The sequence below is a fragment of the Triturus cristatus genome, chromosome 12, assembly GCF_964204655.1.
Source record: "Triturus cristatus chromosome 12, aTriCri1.1, whole genome shotgun sequence".
Lineage (NCBI taxonomy): Eukaryota > Metazoa > Chordata > Amphibia > Caudata > Salamandridae > Triturus > Triturus cristatus.
The window spans coordinates 5551918-5566790 of record NC_140595.1 but is presented as its reverse complement, the minus strand read 5'-3'; the positions used below and the strand labels follow the sequence as shown (position 1 = coordinate 5566790).

The window sequence follows — 14873 nt, the reverse complement described above, 5'->3', positions numbered from 1 at the left end:
ACTTGTGTCGGTGGTGGCAGCGTCCATTTTGTGGAGCTGAGGCTATGTCTGATTTTACCCGGGTTTCAGGTTCTGTACATGTCGTGTCCCTCTAGAAGGGTGGAATGCTAACCCCGTCGCCAGAACTGGCGAGGGGTTAGTATTCCAATTCGTATGACACCTTACTCGACATGTTTTGATAAAGCCAAACCAAAGATAGCATTTAACCGCGAGGTTCATAATGCACTTAAGAGTATATGGTATGGCGATATCTGGAAACGGTAGAAGGAAGTTGTTCCGACTACTGCAGACAGGCTCAGCTCATGCCAGAGCACCATCTCACATGAAACCAAGCACTCTGCCTTCAGGATTGTTAAGGCCTGCCATAGGAGTGACTTATAGGTTAACATGTGTCCCATTTAAGGTTAGGTATAGGCATACTACACCTAAGTAAGAGGTGGATACACCAACTTATCCCAGCTGAGTGATCAGCCAGTTGTGTCAAATTGTTAGGCCAGGCCAGGGGTGGCACAATACATGCTTCAGCCCCTGGTAGGCCTTAGATACACCAATGCCCTGGGTACCTAGTGTACACTGGTACAGGGGCTCACAGGGTGATCCAGTTCCAATTGGTTATGCACCTAAAGTGCTTAGTGTCAATTTAGTAGAGAGAACAGCAGGCTGGGGGTCTGATTAGCAGGCCCACAGCCTCAATATGTCAAAAACCAGTGAAGCAAAAAGCAAAAATTTGGGGTGACCATAGGATAGCAGACCCTACTCTCCTACAGGTTCCAAGAGGACCTCTAGTTGAGCCAGAGCCCATCGTCTGGCTCAAGCCAGTCTCAAGCATTAAGTGGCTCATCCACCTCTATTATTTATTGATACAGCGCACTTTCACAAGTCACTTTGTAGAAACTGGACAGGCATAAAACATTGCATAAAAAAGGGCCAAACATCTTGCAAGATAAGTTACAATTCCATGTCCCTTCGCGCAATCTGAGATCATGTCATCTGGCTCTCGCCTCAGTCAAATGCACTTCCAAAGTCAGGATGTGCGATCGGTCCTTTTCCAAATCAGCTGCGGTCCTTTGGAATAACCTACCCCTTGATCTTCGCCTGAAAGATGATTACTTTCTGTTCAGGAAAAAATTAAAAACCAACCTGTTACCTAGATGCTGATCCGATTCAACTGACTAACTTGCACTGCACTAAAACCCGTCCTAAGCACCGTGATGTCCCTCGGGATGATTGATGCGCTCTATAAATACCAATAAATACAAATGCATGTGCAAAATCTATGATTATGGAAAGATTTGACTGTTTTTTTAGATGTAACTTTTATTTGTTCTTCTGTTCAAATGGCTTGTGTGGAAACAAGAGTCCAACTAGCGTGCTCTAACCTGACTGGCACACAGACAAATAGCGCCGCGTTTGTGATTTCCCTCCCAAACAATTTAGAAAAATAGCGCTGCAAGAAATGGGCGATTTCCACTGCGTTATTGGGCTCTGTCCTGTCATGTCAGCGATGTTCACCAGTTTACATTTCACGTTTCTTGTTTTATTTCATCTTGTATTCCCTGGGAGAACTGTTATTCCAGATGTGTTTCTCTACTTTTTTCAAGCAACAGACAGCTCTTGTATAGGGCATACTCTGCACGGAGTGCCTTCTACGTGTCTGGGTGCTTGTAGTTAAGGCTGAATACAATGCAAGTGTCTCACTGTGCATGTGAGCAGATCATGGTGCTCACAAGACCTGATCATCCAATCCTTGGCCTCTTTGTAGAGCACACAGGGCAGTAGTCAAATACGTGTCTATTGAAATTTCCATCTAATGTGAAAGAAACAGACTATGAGGATCTGCAGGATTGACAGCTAAACACAGGAACCCTGTCCGAGACTTTAAGGCTTTTCTTCTTCAGCTACTTCTGAGTGGTGAAAGAAAGTGACCTCTGTTAACAGGACAAGCACCTGCATCATCTGCTCACTTTGATTAGAGCTCTATGGCTGGTGAAAACCAGTCCACTGTGGGGATGTGATACACCGTCTTTTTACTGTATCCAGAACATTCAGCATAACCACACAGAGTCGATCTGAACAGAGAGCTCCTTGGCCCCAAGTTTTCAAATTGTTCATCTTGAACTATTTAAAAATCAACAGAGTACTTGCTTAAGTGTCTTTGTCGCTCTTTAATATTAATCTTAATGGATTTGCCCCTCAATTGACAGCACACTGAAACAAGGTACCTTACTCCCTACAGTTTTACTGTCTGCGGGCTCCTTGCCCATTTTGAATATCATGCATTTGAGAAAAGGACTCGCTTGCATGGTGAGCTGGTCACAAAGCCATGGTTGCAGTGCACAGAGGCCCTTCATTACTGCACACAGAGGAAAAAATTAGAGGCAACATTGTCTAGGACCCTAAGTGTCGATGCACATGGTAGACCGTCCTTGTTGAAGCTGGTCTTGCGTGTTGGTGGTGGTGGGGTTGAGAGGGTGTCTGTCTGATATTGCTCTGCTTGTCTTCATCATAAGACTTGTGTGTTTCTTTTTTTCAGTGGCCGGAGTGGGGGCTACGAGCAGTCGGGAGGATCCTACAGAGACGGTTACAACTAATGGTGAATGAAATCTTCATTGTCTGCTTATTGCGAATGTAAGCTGAGATCAGATCTATTAACATGGAGTCCATGCATTCTCCAAAATGTGCATGCAGGACCCCCTCATGTGCATTTCATGTACGAAGCGCCCTCTTTGTTGCCCTTGAGATTCAGGCCCGTGTACGTAGGGCGCTCCTCATAGAGATTAAGTAATCCCCTTAATGGTATGTATGTCCTCCCTGGAGCGAACTGAGAGAGCCCCCATGCTGGACAAAGGCCTGATCAGTGTATGCAAGGTCCTTCTGGAGGGGACTGAGGGACCACTATTTGTGGATGCAATACCTTCCTGTGGTGTCTTGTGTTTTCTTCCACACTGCTGTCACTCCTGCTCTGGTGTTTAATAAACCCCCTTCGTTCCCAAGTTGTAGCTCTTAAAGCGTATTAAAGCTCTTTTAATCTGAAATTCTGATCATCCTTAAAAGTAACTGGATGACTCCCATACTTGAAAGTTTTTTGTGTGCTTTTTTCCCAAAGCGACTTAAGTAATAACGCTTGGACCACAAAAGGGAGGGGTTGGACCTGTCTCTCTGAACATTGGAGTAATGCAAAGGCCCTTCCACCAGCAAAACTTGTTGTCCCACTGATCTGTTCCATTGGAAGTTAGTGCACCGTACCAAGCGCATATTGTGGGCATTCTCCTCTACACCTCACCAGGAATTAAGGCTATTCACGCGCTGTACAGACAACACATCACGGCCTCGCTTCTCTATACATTATTAGAAGGGTACTGGTGCCCTGTGCAGTGAACACCTTCATGGATGTTAGTGCTCTGCACAAACTGGTACAGCGGGGCTCCAGCTCTAACCTTGCCCCTCATTTGAACCAAAAATGATTTGGTTTTGGGGCACCCGGAGTACTGTAGGTCTAGCCTGCACCGTGCTAGGTGTGAATGGCCTTGGTGCAGTGCACAACCCACATACTGTGTGCTCTCCACCTTCCTCTAACTAGAAGTGAAACCTACTGACTCTTAGTGCACCCTAAAATATGCATGCTACTGCCATACCATAGGTAAATGCTGTTGGTGGGCCCGAAAACCTGCACACTCTTGGCTTTCTTCTCTACAGCTTACAAGCATTAAACTCTAATGGGGTATTGCTTCAGAGTACAACCTGCATGCTGTAGTTATTGCCCTACACCTTACTGGAAGTGAGTGCTATGTGCTATGTACTGGTGCACTGTGCAGTGCATATTAGGCCTTTTGCTTTACACTTTACCACGATTGAATGCTAATGGATAGTGGTTCACTTAGCCTGGCACATAGAGGGCGTTGCTCATTACTAAGAGTGAATGCTGGTGAACAGACTGTGCACTGTGGGCCTTCTGTCCTATGCTTTACATGAAGCCATTATTGATATTCATGCACTGTACAACTAGCACACTATGAGCCTTCTGCCGTACGCCTTACTAGGAGTGAATGCCATTGGATATTGGTGTACTGTACAGCCAGCGCACTGTGGACCTACTGCACTACTCTTTACTAGGAGTGAATGTTATTGATTACTGGTGCATCGTACAGCCCCAGCACTGTGAGCTTTCTGACATACGCCTTACTAGAAGCGAATGATATAGGAGAATGGTGCGCTGTACAACCAGAGTACTGGTGGCCTATTGCCCCTCACCTTACTAGGAGTGAATGATACTGGTGCACCTTTCTGAAAGTCCACTGGGGTCCTTCTACTCTTGCCTTACTAGGAGTGAATGCTATTGGATATTGGTGTAGCCAACACCTCCTTCCCTGTGAGCCTTCTGCCCAACACCCTAGTAGGAGTGAATGCTATTGGACAGTGGAACAGCCCTTTGTTTTACACCTTACCAAGAGTGAATGCTGTTAGATAGTGGTGTGCTGCAAAGCTTTCCCACGGAGGTATTCTACCCGAAGACATATTAGGACTGAATGCTTGACTGATCTGTTTTCTCAAGTGCGTTAACAATATGTTGCCTGCTTCTTATCTTCAGATCACTTCACGTGTTACAGTCCTGCTCGACTCAAGATCATCCTTCCAATGGCCGAATTTAGAAAGATTCTTGGAGCAGCGCTGAGTAATCCACCTGGATACTTTTAAGATGGTTGTGTGAAGCCTTGTAGAACAGGCTGGCCTCTAGTGCGAATCTGGCCTGTTCGCAGTAGGTAGTTGTCAACTTTGTTTATTGATGAACACTTAATCGTTTCCCAGAATCATAGTGCCTTATTACTTTTCAGTGGAAACTATTTTTCAAGCTTTTTATAACCATGCTTTAGTGTACCAATGCAGGAGGGAGTCCTGGGTGTGCTTGTACATAAGTAGGCTGTCCGGTTTTAGGTTTAAACCTATAATAACTGATAAAACCCAACTGAAAGGGAAATAGCCCTCAGAAAAAACACCTGCACAACCACAAACTAAATCTCATTTCAAGTCAATTCTTGCTTTATTTCGATTTTGGTTGCAAATCATAAAAGCATACAATAAAATGATCATTCATAAAACATACAATAAAAATATCAGACCTAAATACATAGATAGAATAAAAAAACATATTATTTACAAGTTAAAAAATGTATACCCCGCCTCCTCCTTTGTAAGGAAACTAAAAAGGGCATATACATAATAACTATTTAGTCTTTAGTTTAGACAATTCACAACCAACAAAATACATCCATTAAAGTTAAAAAAAATGACATTAATTGATCTCCGTGCTATGTTAATCTAAATTCCTACGATGGCGAACAATACATTTCAGAAAACTAACTACTATAAATACCAACTGCTCTCCCTCCAGCCTCTGTAAAAAAAGTAAGGCTGGGCGACATTGTCTATAACCAATACGCCTCAGGAACGGAATAAGCCATTTTTTCCTGGATTCTGTATAAAATTTACAAAAAAGAATAGTGTGTAGAGTCGATTGTGAAGAAATATCATCACAGGAACAGCAAGAAAGTACTTTCGCCCAGTTATTTCGCGCTGGAAATGCAACCATTCGATGGAAGAAGTTCCTCCTAAATCTAACCAATAGATGACGCTCGTAACTCGTGGTATTAGAAGTGAGGTACGGCTGTATTGTAGGTACCAATTGTATCATTAGACTGTGGGTAACAGAAGGTTTGGCGACTTCGCTCATCAGTCTCAGCTCCTCAAGATGGGCGAGACCTTTCTTTTTTAAAGCCTTCCTTGAAACCTCACTTATTGAGGAGGGATTATGATAATATTTATCCCAACCCAAATCATGAAAAAAGCTCGCAATGTACCACAGCCACCTAGACCTGCGAGCATTGTCCATGGTTAGACAGTCGGACAAAATAGACTGAGAGAGGGTTGCTTTATCTGAGGACCAAATCCTGCGCCATAATAAAAGTGGTTCAACTTTGGCTAGGTCAGTCACATGTGCAAGACCCAGCTCTGTATGACAAGCAAAGGTACCCGTACTCCCAGGAACTGCAAGAAGAAACCTCAAAAACGAATTTTCAACTCTCTGAATGCTATCCGTACCCACAAAGCCCCAGAGACCCGCCCCGTACAAAGCCACAGATAAGCATTTGGCTTTATAGATCGCAATAATTTCAAGGGGAGCTCTATTTCCCAACTTCCTGGTAAAATTGACAAGGGCTGTAGTTGTTCTTAAAAAAAGAAGTTTTCTCGTTTCTACTGCCGGTTTCCAGGATAGTTTGTGATCTATTGTTATGCCTAAATAGGAGTATTTTTGCGTAGTTGCTATTTTTTCTTGGTTCAGATAAATACCCCTCATTTTACTGATGCTTTTGTGGCCAGAACTTGCCCTCATGACAAAGGTTTTACTGATATTTATCTTCAGGTCAAGGGCTGCCATAAATGTGGAATATCTATCCAAATTCTTTTGAAGTTCACGGGGGGTACGAGCTAAAATGACGGTGTCGTCTGCATAAAGGAGTGCAGGTATTGGACGATTGTTCACCATTGGGAGATCCTGGGATCCCTTCACCATCTCTCTTTCCAACCCATTAGTATACAATGTAAAGAGGAAAGGGGCCAGGACACACCCTTGCCTAACCCCTTTTTCTACTGGGAACTCTTTCGTCAACTCCCCCCCCCCCCCCCCACCCCGTAGCGAACTCTTGCTGTGGCATTTGCGTAAAGTTCTCTCATAAAATTGACCAAATTAAATGGAGCCCCCATATCAGCCAGTAATGCCCAAAGTTTGGAATGGGAGACACAGTCAAAAGCGGACGATAAATCCACATAGACCATATACAGGTCTCCTCCTTTGATGTAAACATACTTGTCTATCAGAAGTGAAACGTTTAGGGCCTGTTCGATAGTTCCCAAACCCTGGCGAAAGCCGTACTGTAAATCTGAAAAAATCCTGCCATCATCCGCCCAGTCCTGTAGTTGCTCTAAAATGATTCGACCTGCCACCTTTCCTAGGGAGTCTAAAAGAGAGATTGGACGATAGCAGGTTACTGACTCCCGGTCGCTTTTTTAAAAATGGGAACTAGAACGGATTTTGACCATGAAACCAATAAACCTATATTACAAGATGCGTTCAGGACTTTAGTTAGAAGGGGGGTCCAGAGATCCGTTTGAGCTTTAAATAAATCGATAGGGACGCCATCTGGGCCCGGTGCCTTCCCATTTTTACTTGTACTCAGAGCCTGGGCAGTTTGTTTCAACGAGAACTGTAGTTCAATAGGATAGACGCTATCTATGTCATTCCGGGAGTTAGAGTTCTGAGGTTTTGGGTCCTGCGGTTTAACAGACTCCAGACCAACTGAAAAAATCTTAGAAAAATGAAGAACCCATTCCTTTTCTTCTATTGCTAAGTCTAACTTAGCATGATTAGTATTATCAGTTAAAAAGGGAAACTTGACCACTTGCCAAAAAGCAGCTGAGTTTTTGTGGGAGCAGGCTTCATGCAATTGGTCCCAGAGTTGGTTTTTTAGTTCTTTTTTCCTGTTTTTTAATACAGAATTATAAGCTTTCCTTAATGATATTATCTCGTGTGGGACCCTAACCAGTTTTCTCAATGCAGTTTTCAAATTTGAATAAGCGACCGTGCAGTCATGATTAAACCAGCCCTTCCTCTTTTTTGACTTTTGTTTTATTTCTACCCACAGAGCCTCATTGATCGCTTTAACGATCAGTTCAAAGTTGGCAATGACTTCTGTATGTGTGGTATCAAGAGTAAGGCATTTCATAATGGAGGGATAGGCCCTCACTATCACTAGCTTTGTTATTTCCATAGGGTCTACTTTCCCCCACTTAAGCGCATATCCATTTAATCTGCTTAATACCAGAATATTTTGTAATAAAATGGAACCCAAACCACTCTTCGGTTTATAGGACAATGACAAAGAAATGCTGAGAGGATAATGATCGCTTAGCACAATTATGTGTCTAGTAAATCCTGCATCTGTAGTCCTCTCACCATTTGAGACCAAGATGTAATCTATAGTTGTTAAGTATCCTCTCCCATGAAAAGTAGGGGCCAGTACTAAATTCTTATTATTCAAGGTATTTGCCTGAACCAGGTCTAGCTCGAATAAGGTTTCATTTAAATAATTACCTAGGGTGGAATGTCTAAAATGTGGGATGGGGTTTTCAAATTCGTCCAGGATGCCACAGATATTGTTATTGTCAGTAGTAGAGCATGGACCCAGGTTAAAATCCCCCCCCCCACAAATAATAATCTCTTCATTAGTTGTCTTCCTTGTTTTGGTTATTAATATAGACCGGATCAAGGATACCAAATTAATTGCCTCAACGTCCGGAAGGTTATTATAAAAGTTCACTATAAGGAAGCTGTCCCTGTTGTTTAAAGTCAGCCTAAGAATCTGAAAATTTGGATCCAGATTTATAGGCACTACTTCCGTTGTGTTAAGGAGGTTTGAAACATAAATTGTTAGACCTCCTTTTGCTCTACCTGAGATGGAGGGTTGGGCCGGTGTAAAATAGGTTTTAAATCCCTCCATGTGTATCACATCAGTAGCCTAGGTCTCTTGAAGTGCTATGATGTCAAATTTAGAGCTAAAATCCCTCCATACGTCATTTGTAACCTTAGATTGTTGGCCTGCTATGTTCCAAAATAAAACTACAATACGGGGTATTCTCTCCTCCCCTATACGTTCCTGAATATCTGGTGCGGATCCGGTAATAGGGTTAGAATTTAGATCCTGTTCAGAAACAGGGGTAGATTCGACCTGATTCAAATCTATGGATTTACCCAATAGGTCAGTGGATGTGGCCTGATACCGTTTACATCTTGGATGAGAGACATGAGAGGCATAAACAGTATAGTTAGTATTTGCTTCTGTGCTTGTAGTTGTGGGAGGCACCTTTTGTAGACTGTCAGCAGCATCCTTTGTTATACCTCTAGAGGCCAGTCAATCCACTCCCTCCAAACCTGATAATGCCGCATAGCGGTTATAGTGGGGTACAGGATGATCATCCTGATGTTGAAATACGGGCCTAAAGCGATCCTCCTGATATTGAAATAGGGACCTAAGACGACCATCCTGGTGTTGGGATGGAGGCCTAAAGTGACCATTCTGGTATTGAGTTGCGGAGCTAAAGCGATCAGCCTGAGACTGAGATAGTGGAACAGAACAATAATCCTGATTTTGAGGTAGGGGCCTAAGAACATCATTCTGGTATTGATATGAGGGTTTATAATATTTCTTCTGATCTGGGAGTAGGGGCCTAAAACAATCCTCCAGATGATATGGTGGAAGCCTAAAGCAATCAACTTGGTGTTTGAATGAGGACCTAGAGTGCACATCCTGGTGTTGGAGTAAGGGTCTGATGTAATCGTCCTGATTTCGGAATGGTGGCCTCGAATTAGTTTCAGAGGTCATCAATGCTCTAGGATAAAAGTAGGACAATTCACGTGCTGTGATTGCGTTACTGGCATTTAAAGGAAACCAATTTAGAACATGTCTAACTGCCCTTTTATCTCTGAAATTGATTATAATGATATCCCCCATAATGTCTTTTGTTCTTTGTCCTAGCCAGGGAAGACGCCTAACATATAGAATTTCCCCATTTAAGTTTGGAGGAAGTGGGCGATTCTGCCTAAGCCAAAATATGACCTTATTGTTTAGCTGGCTGTGATCTTCTCTCTTTCCGTCCTCTAGGACAGGGACTCCCGTAAGGACCACCACGAGCGGAGCTGCTTCCGGAGGCAGTTCCACATTATGGCTTTTGAGCAAGGATGTCCTTGCAAGATCTTCATGGCCATTTGGTTTTTGGGCACTTTGTGGAAAGTTAAGTTTCCCACCCACCTCAACCTCTTTTTCTCTAATTTTTGCGTTTAGCCGAGATTTGTGGGGAAGCATTTGATTCAGGGTTTTTGATTTAACTTGACTCGTAGATTTTGCTCCCTTTTGATCGGTAGTGTTTGGGGCTGATACAATAGTTTGGGGCACTGATGAGGACTTTGGTAAGTCCTTAGTTCCCTCTTTGATCTCCCCAATTGCCTGTTCTAAATTCCCCAGCTGTAGGGCTATTCTTTTTAGTCTCTCTACTAATGGCGATATGAAAGATCTAATTAATTTTTCGATATTTTCGATATTTCCCATTCGATGGGTGTCTAATGTTTCTATTATTGGGAAGTGTGATGGAGTAGCCGATGTGGGTAGTGTGGGTGCATTGGATGAGGAGCTCTTAGAATTACCAAGATTAGTTAGTTTGATCTTATTTCTCTTTGGTCCACTCCCCCTCTTTCTCCTTTTTTTCGGTGGTGGGCCTTGAACTCGAGAAAATTTCGGAGTAGTAATAGATTATTGGGCAGTCTGTACAGTTGGTAACAGTGTGTCTGACAGAACTTCTGGGTCTGTTATTGTGTTACTAAAGGAAGCAGATAGGTTTATAATTGAGTCATTATTTGGCTCAGGTGGAGAGGTTCTATCTCGAAGGAGTAACGGTATATTGTCACAGAGACAAGCATCAAGACCCTCGCTTTCGCGAGGCATACTGGAATGCGGTGACATGGCTAGCTGTAACGGGCCCAGGGACGAACGTTTGTTCTTGATAAACTCAACAGAACGGCGTCTCTCGCCTCGTCGCACAGCAAGTGCAATATCCCTGTCAATTCCCATGGTAGCCCTGATGACATAATTATCTAACGTTCCTCGGTTAACAGCTCCTCCCACCAAGGATTTTTCTTTAGAGACAGGCAAGGTCATAATACGTGCTACAAAAATATAGGTAGTTAGTCAAATAACACCTAACCTCTAGTGCTGACTAACAAAATACTATAATTATACAAATCACAATATACAAGAAGGCCAAGTGATGGGCTTTAAGTGGATCTGCTTACTAGAATCAGGTAGAGACAGTTCATACTCGGCGTGAATTTACACGCCGATGGGGGAGGGGCCCGGCCTCCGAGGGCCACAGAGGGCCCACCCTTTGCCCGGGCTTCGACCGGCGCCGCCCGCGCGCGTCCCGCGACGAGGAGGGAGCCTCTGTCTTTTCAACGCCTCCGGGTGCGAGGATAGCGTCAGCCGGCCGCTAAGCTACCTGGGAGCTGTAGTCTCCCCCTGCAATGGCCGCGCGATGGTGAGTAGCGGCGGCAGGGGAGATACACAGCGTCAGGACCCCAGGAGAGGCGGGAAGGCAGGTAAGGCAAAGAGGTCCCCTGAATAAGCAAAGACAACTCTGGAAATCTCATTTCAAAGAAAGGAAAAGGAGAGTGAAAGAGTCATTTTTTTCTTCCTGAAGGGGCCAATACAACGTAACTTTGTTATACAAGCTAGCAGAAAGAAAGACTGGCTAACATATTCTGCTTGAATTTTGTTGTTTAGGAATGTCACTAAAATATTGTTTTTTCTTTCTTTTGCATTTTCAGATTTGTGGCCTTTGGTCTAAAGATGTAGGGTTTGGAAGCATGTTTTAGGTCTTGTTTAATTATTTTGTAAACTGTATAGAATCAGGAAATATCAAATCATATTTGATGTTTTGGTTGCGTTTGATTCTTTCACTGATATGTAAAATGGCTGGTTTCATTACAATCTTTCCCAATATGTGGCATCCCATTTACCCACAGAGAATTGGTAAAAACCCTTGATACACCAGCCCCCAGTTTCTACTGAGTCAGTATGGATTTGCCAACACCTCAGGCTTCAAACATTCAATGCAAGGTATAGTGACAAATATATGTGAATAGAGCGCTATCGCCAAGCATCTGGGATAGTAGTGGAAAACATGGAACACAGTGTCACTTGAAATGCTGCTGCAAAAAGGTTCTTTCCAAGTTCAACAAAGATTGAAGTGGTATTGTTTATATTTGCAGTGATTCAGCTGTGTATATGAAAAAGTTGTGAGATGACCAGTCAAAATCGATGCCATAGCTGAAGTGCTTTCCTGTAAGAGATCCTTGCCACTTGTTAGCTGGTATGCTGTAAGCATCTTTACAATCTTCAGACTTAATGAAGAATGCTATTGACTTTTTAGTCCATTTTGATGCACTGTTTTGTTATGCGCTTGAACTAAAACGCAAATATTTCTAATTTTGTGCTTTGTGTGGCATCAGAGAAAAGAGTCATCCCAACTGTGTCTATTAGTTGATGGTTCTCTTTCCAAGGGAAGGGGCTGTGAATGCTATATTATCCATGTGGCAACGGTTTACAGAATTATTGCTAAGTGATGATGCCAAAGGCAAGAAATGTGATGATCTTTGGTCGCATATTGATCGTGATATGAAAAAAAAACCTCTACTGCATACTTAGATTTTTACAGGACAAAATAACTGCTGTAGTGCACATAATAAAACAACTAGAGTCTGAAAGCACCCTTGTCTGACAATTGTTCAGCATAATTGGTGTAGATGTGAAACATCTCCTTGAGAGTAGGCTGGGTGACACCTTTAGTGACTTTGGCACTGCAACATGTTCCATGTGAGAGTGCTTGCCACTTGGTAAGCAAAGCAATGTTGAAGAGAAATTCAGGAACTTTTATTTTACACTGTATGAGAAATTATTTGCAATGATGCATAGAAATGTCCCTTTGCCAGCCATGGCATTTAAAGTTAATGAAACCTCACTGTGGTACTCTGTACAAGTTCTAGATTCCTTCTGTAAAGGGAATCTTCTCCGTAGTTGTAAAAGTGCTGCTTCATTTTTGACTGCTTCAATAACTCTGTGGGCATAAGCGCCCAGTTCAAAGCAAATGTTACAGAACCTGCCCAGAGATTCTAATCTTCCAGTGCACCAGTATTGGCATGGAAAGCTATGTCAGTGGCCAGCGTTAGCAAATTGTGTACTGGCTGTTCTGGCATTGCCGTCTCAAGTGCCAATGTTGAGAGGGCCTTTTGACAGAAAAAAGTTTACATGGGAAGGAAAGAGCGAGCACACATGACCAAAGACTCACTGAAGACGTATTCTATGGTGTACTACAATAAGTTTGATTTGCAAACATGTATTTGGACCTCCTATACACTGTACGCACACTGTCTATATACCGTGCACTATCAGTGCAGAAAGCCAGCAATAATAAAAGCAAAACGTTCCATGAACACCGGAAAAACACTGTTTCTGTTGTTTTTAATGGCGTGAAAATGTGTAACCACTGATAATCACAGTTTTTTAAAGTATTGAAATCACTTGAAAACACTGGAAAAAACCCCACCAGAATTTACCAAAAGTAGAAACTTAAAACAGGAAAGCCTATACATAAGGAAGGACAACCTCCTTGGTATATCTAAACAGATTTTTATTTTTCAATGCTCATTGTTGTCTTAAAATAGCCACCCCGAAGCGTATATCAAAATATCATTTTTTTTCTTTTTAAATCGGTGTAAATTATCAAATTGTATTGGAAGTGATCAAAGTAACATGTACTGTTTTTTATTTTTATTTTTTTTTAAATGAAATTGCTTAATTTTCTGAAGCCTCATTAAAATAAGTTTCAAATGAACTCTGTTCGACGCCTTTGTTGCATATCACCTACAAGGTATTTCGATGAAGATGAGGGAGCTCTGGAGCGCACCTTGTTACCGCCGTGCGGTAATATATTTCAACAAGACGCAGGATGGTAGGCTAAAGGGCAGCAACATTGGTGTCATTTGTTTCTCTGCCTCACCAGCTTTTTGGACTTCAGCATATTTCTTTGGGGATGGTGACAGAGTGTGCAGTCTTACATGCCTTGCTTTTTGTTGTTAACTTTGAAACTGTGCTGTTTGTTTAAAGTATCCATTTTTATAGGATTCTTAAATCAGCCCTGCCTCTGGCGGCTAACTGATTGCTAGTAACATGCCTGGAAGCACTTCGTAAGTACTTGACTGGGAAGGTTTGGCAGATGCCTTAATGTCTTTGACTCAGTCAAGCTGCTTACAACACCGGGTTTAGCATTCGCCCTTCTTAGAGGCCAATCCTGGAAGTTTGCGTCACCCTTCAATTTCCATTGGCTTAAATTCTACTGGAAACCACGATCCCAACTGGGGTTCATCGAACTTGGTGTACTAGCTGAAACTGATAACACTAGCTTCTTTACCCAGCTAGTAAGGGCTCGTGAGCAGTCCCTACCACATCTGTTTGGAGTGACAGGTTTGGGGGGGGGTGGCTCTTGGATTGCGTATAGCACAATGTGTTATGCTGTCTTTAAATCCCAGTGACCTCTGCAGCAGTGGTTTAATGCCAAAGCCACAGATCCAAATACACAACATGCAGGCAACTACGAGCAGCAAAGGGCCCTGCCATAAAGGTGATGTTCTGAATGAACGCATTACACACTCTAAATGGATGGGAACCTTCTGATTTGTGGTGTGTTTTAACATTCTGAGTTCTGCTTCTTGGCATCTTCACATCTCATGATGTCTTACTCCTGTGTTTGGCTGCCGGACAGGAGCCTGTGAGGCATGCTCTGAACACGGGAAGCTTTATGATAGTCACTTGGTTCGCTCCCTGGACTGGAAACAAGCATTCTAGAACCGGTTTCGGTGTTTCACCCCTCATCAGCCAGGATAGCTTGACTCCAGTGGCATTGAGAGCACGGGACCCACGTCTGGGCATACCCGTCCCACTTGGGGTGACAAATGCAAAAAGAACAATTGATGGACAGAATGCAGAACAGAGATCTGGGCCTAAATCCATCGTTTTTTTGCTCACCTTGCCATTCCAGTTTGGACCCAGGCATATGCAAATCAGTCTTGACCCTGCGCCCAATGAGAACAGTCCAGCCCGAACTACCAGGCCAGGTACTCCATGGACCGGAAACAAGCCTCCTAGGACCAGTTTTGGGGTATCACCCCCTCATCAGCCAGAATAGCTTGACTCCAATACCATGGTGAGCACGGG

The 14873-nt window shown here is 43.1% G+C and overlaps 1 protein-coding gene across 5 annotated transcripts in view; it reads left to right on the top strand.

The window, feature by feature from the left end:
• LOC146772144 (cold-inducible RNA-binding protein-like) overlaps window positions 1-13104 on the top strand; it is a 33403-nt gene extending 20299 nt beyond the window's left edge. For 2 of the 5 annotated variants that reach the window (XR_014972049.1, XR_014972050.1), the window contains 3 exons: window positions 2534-2593; window positions 4589-4760; window positions 11429-13104. Coding sequence is in view for 3 of the 5 variants with exons in the window: in XM_085637862.1 (XP_085493988.1) it covers window positions 2534-2591 (58 nt within the window). In the remaining 2 variants the exon portion in view is untranslated. Of the gene's footprint in view, window positions 1-2533; window positions 2594-4588 lie in introns of all 5 variants that reach the window. The other 3 variants (XM_085637863.1, XM_085637864.1, XM_085637862.1) reach the window with 2 other exon arrangements.
• The last annotated feature ends 1769 nt before the right edge of the window (window positions 13105-14873 follow it).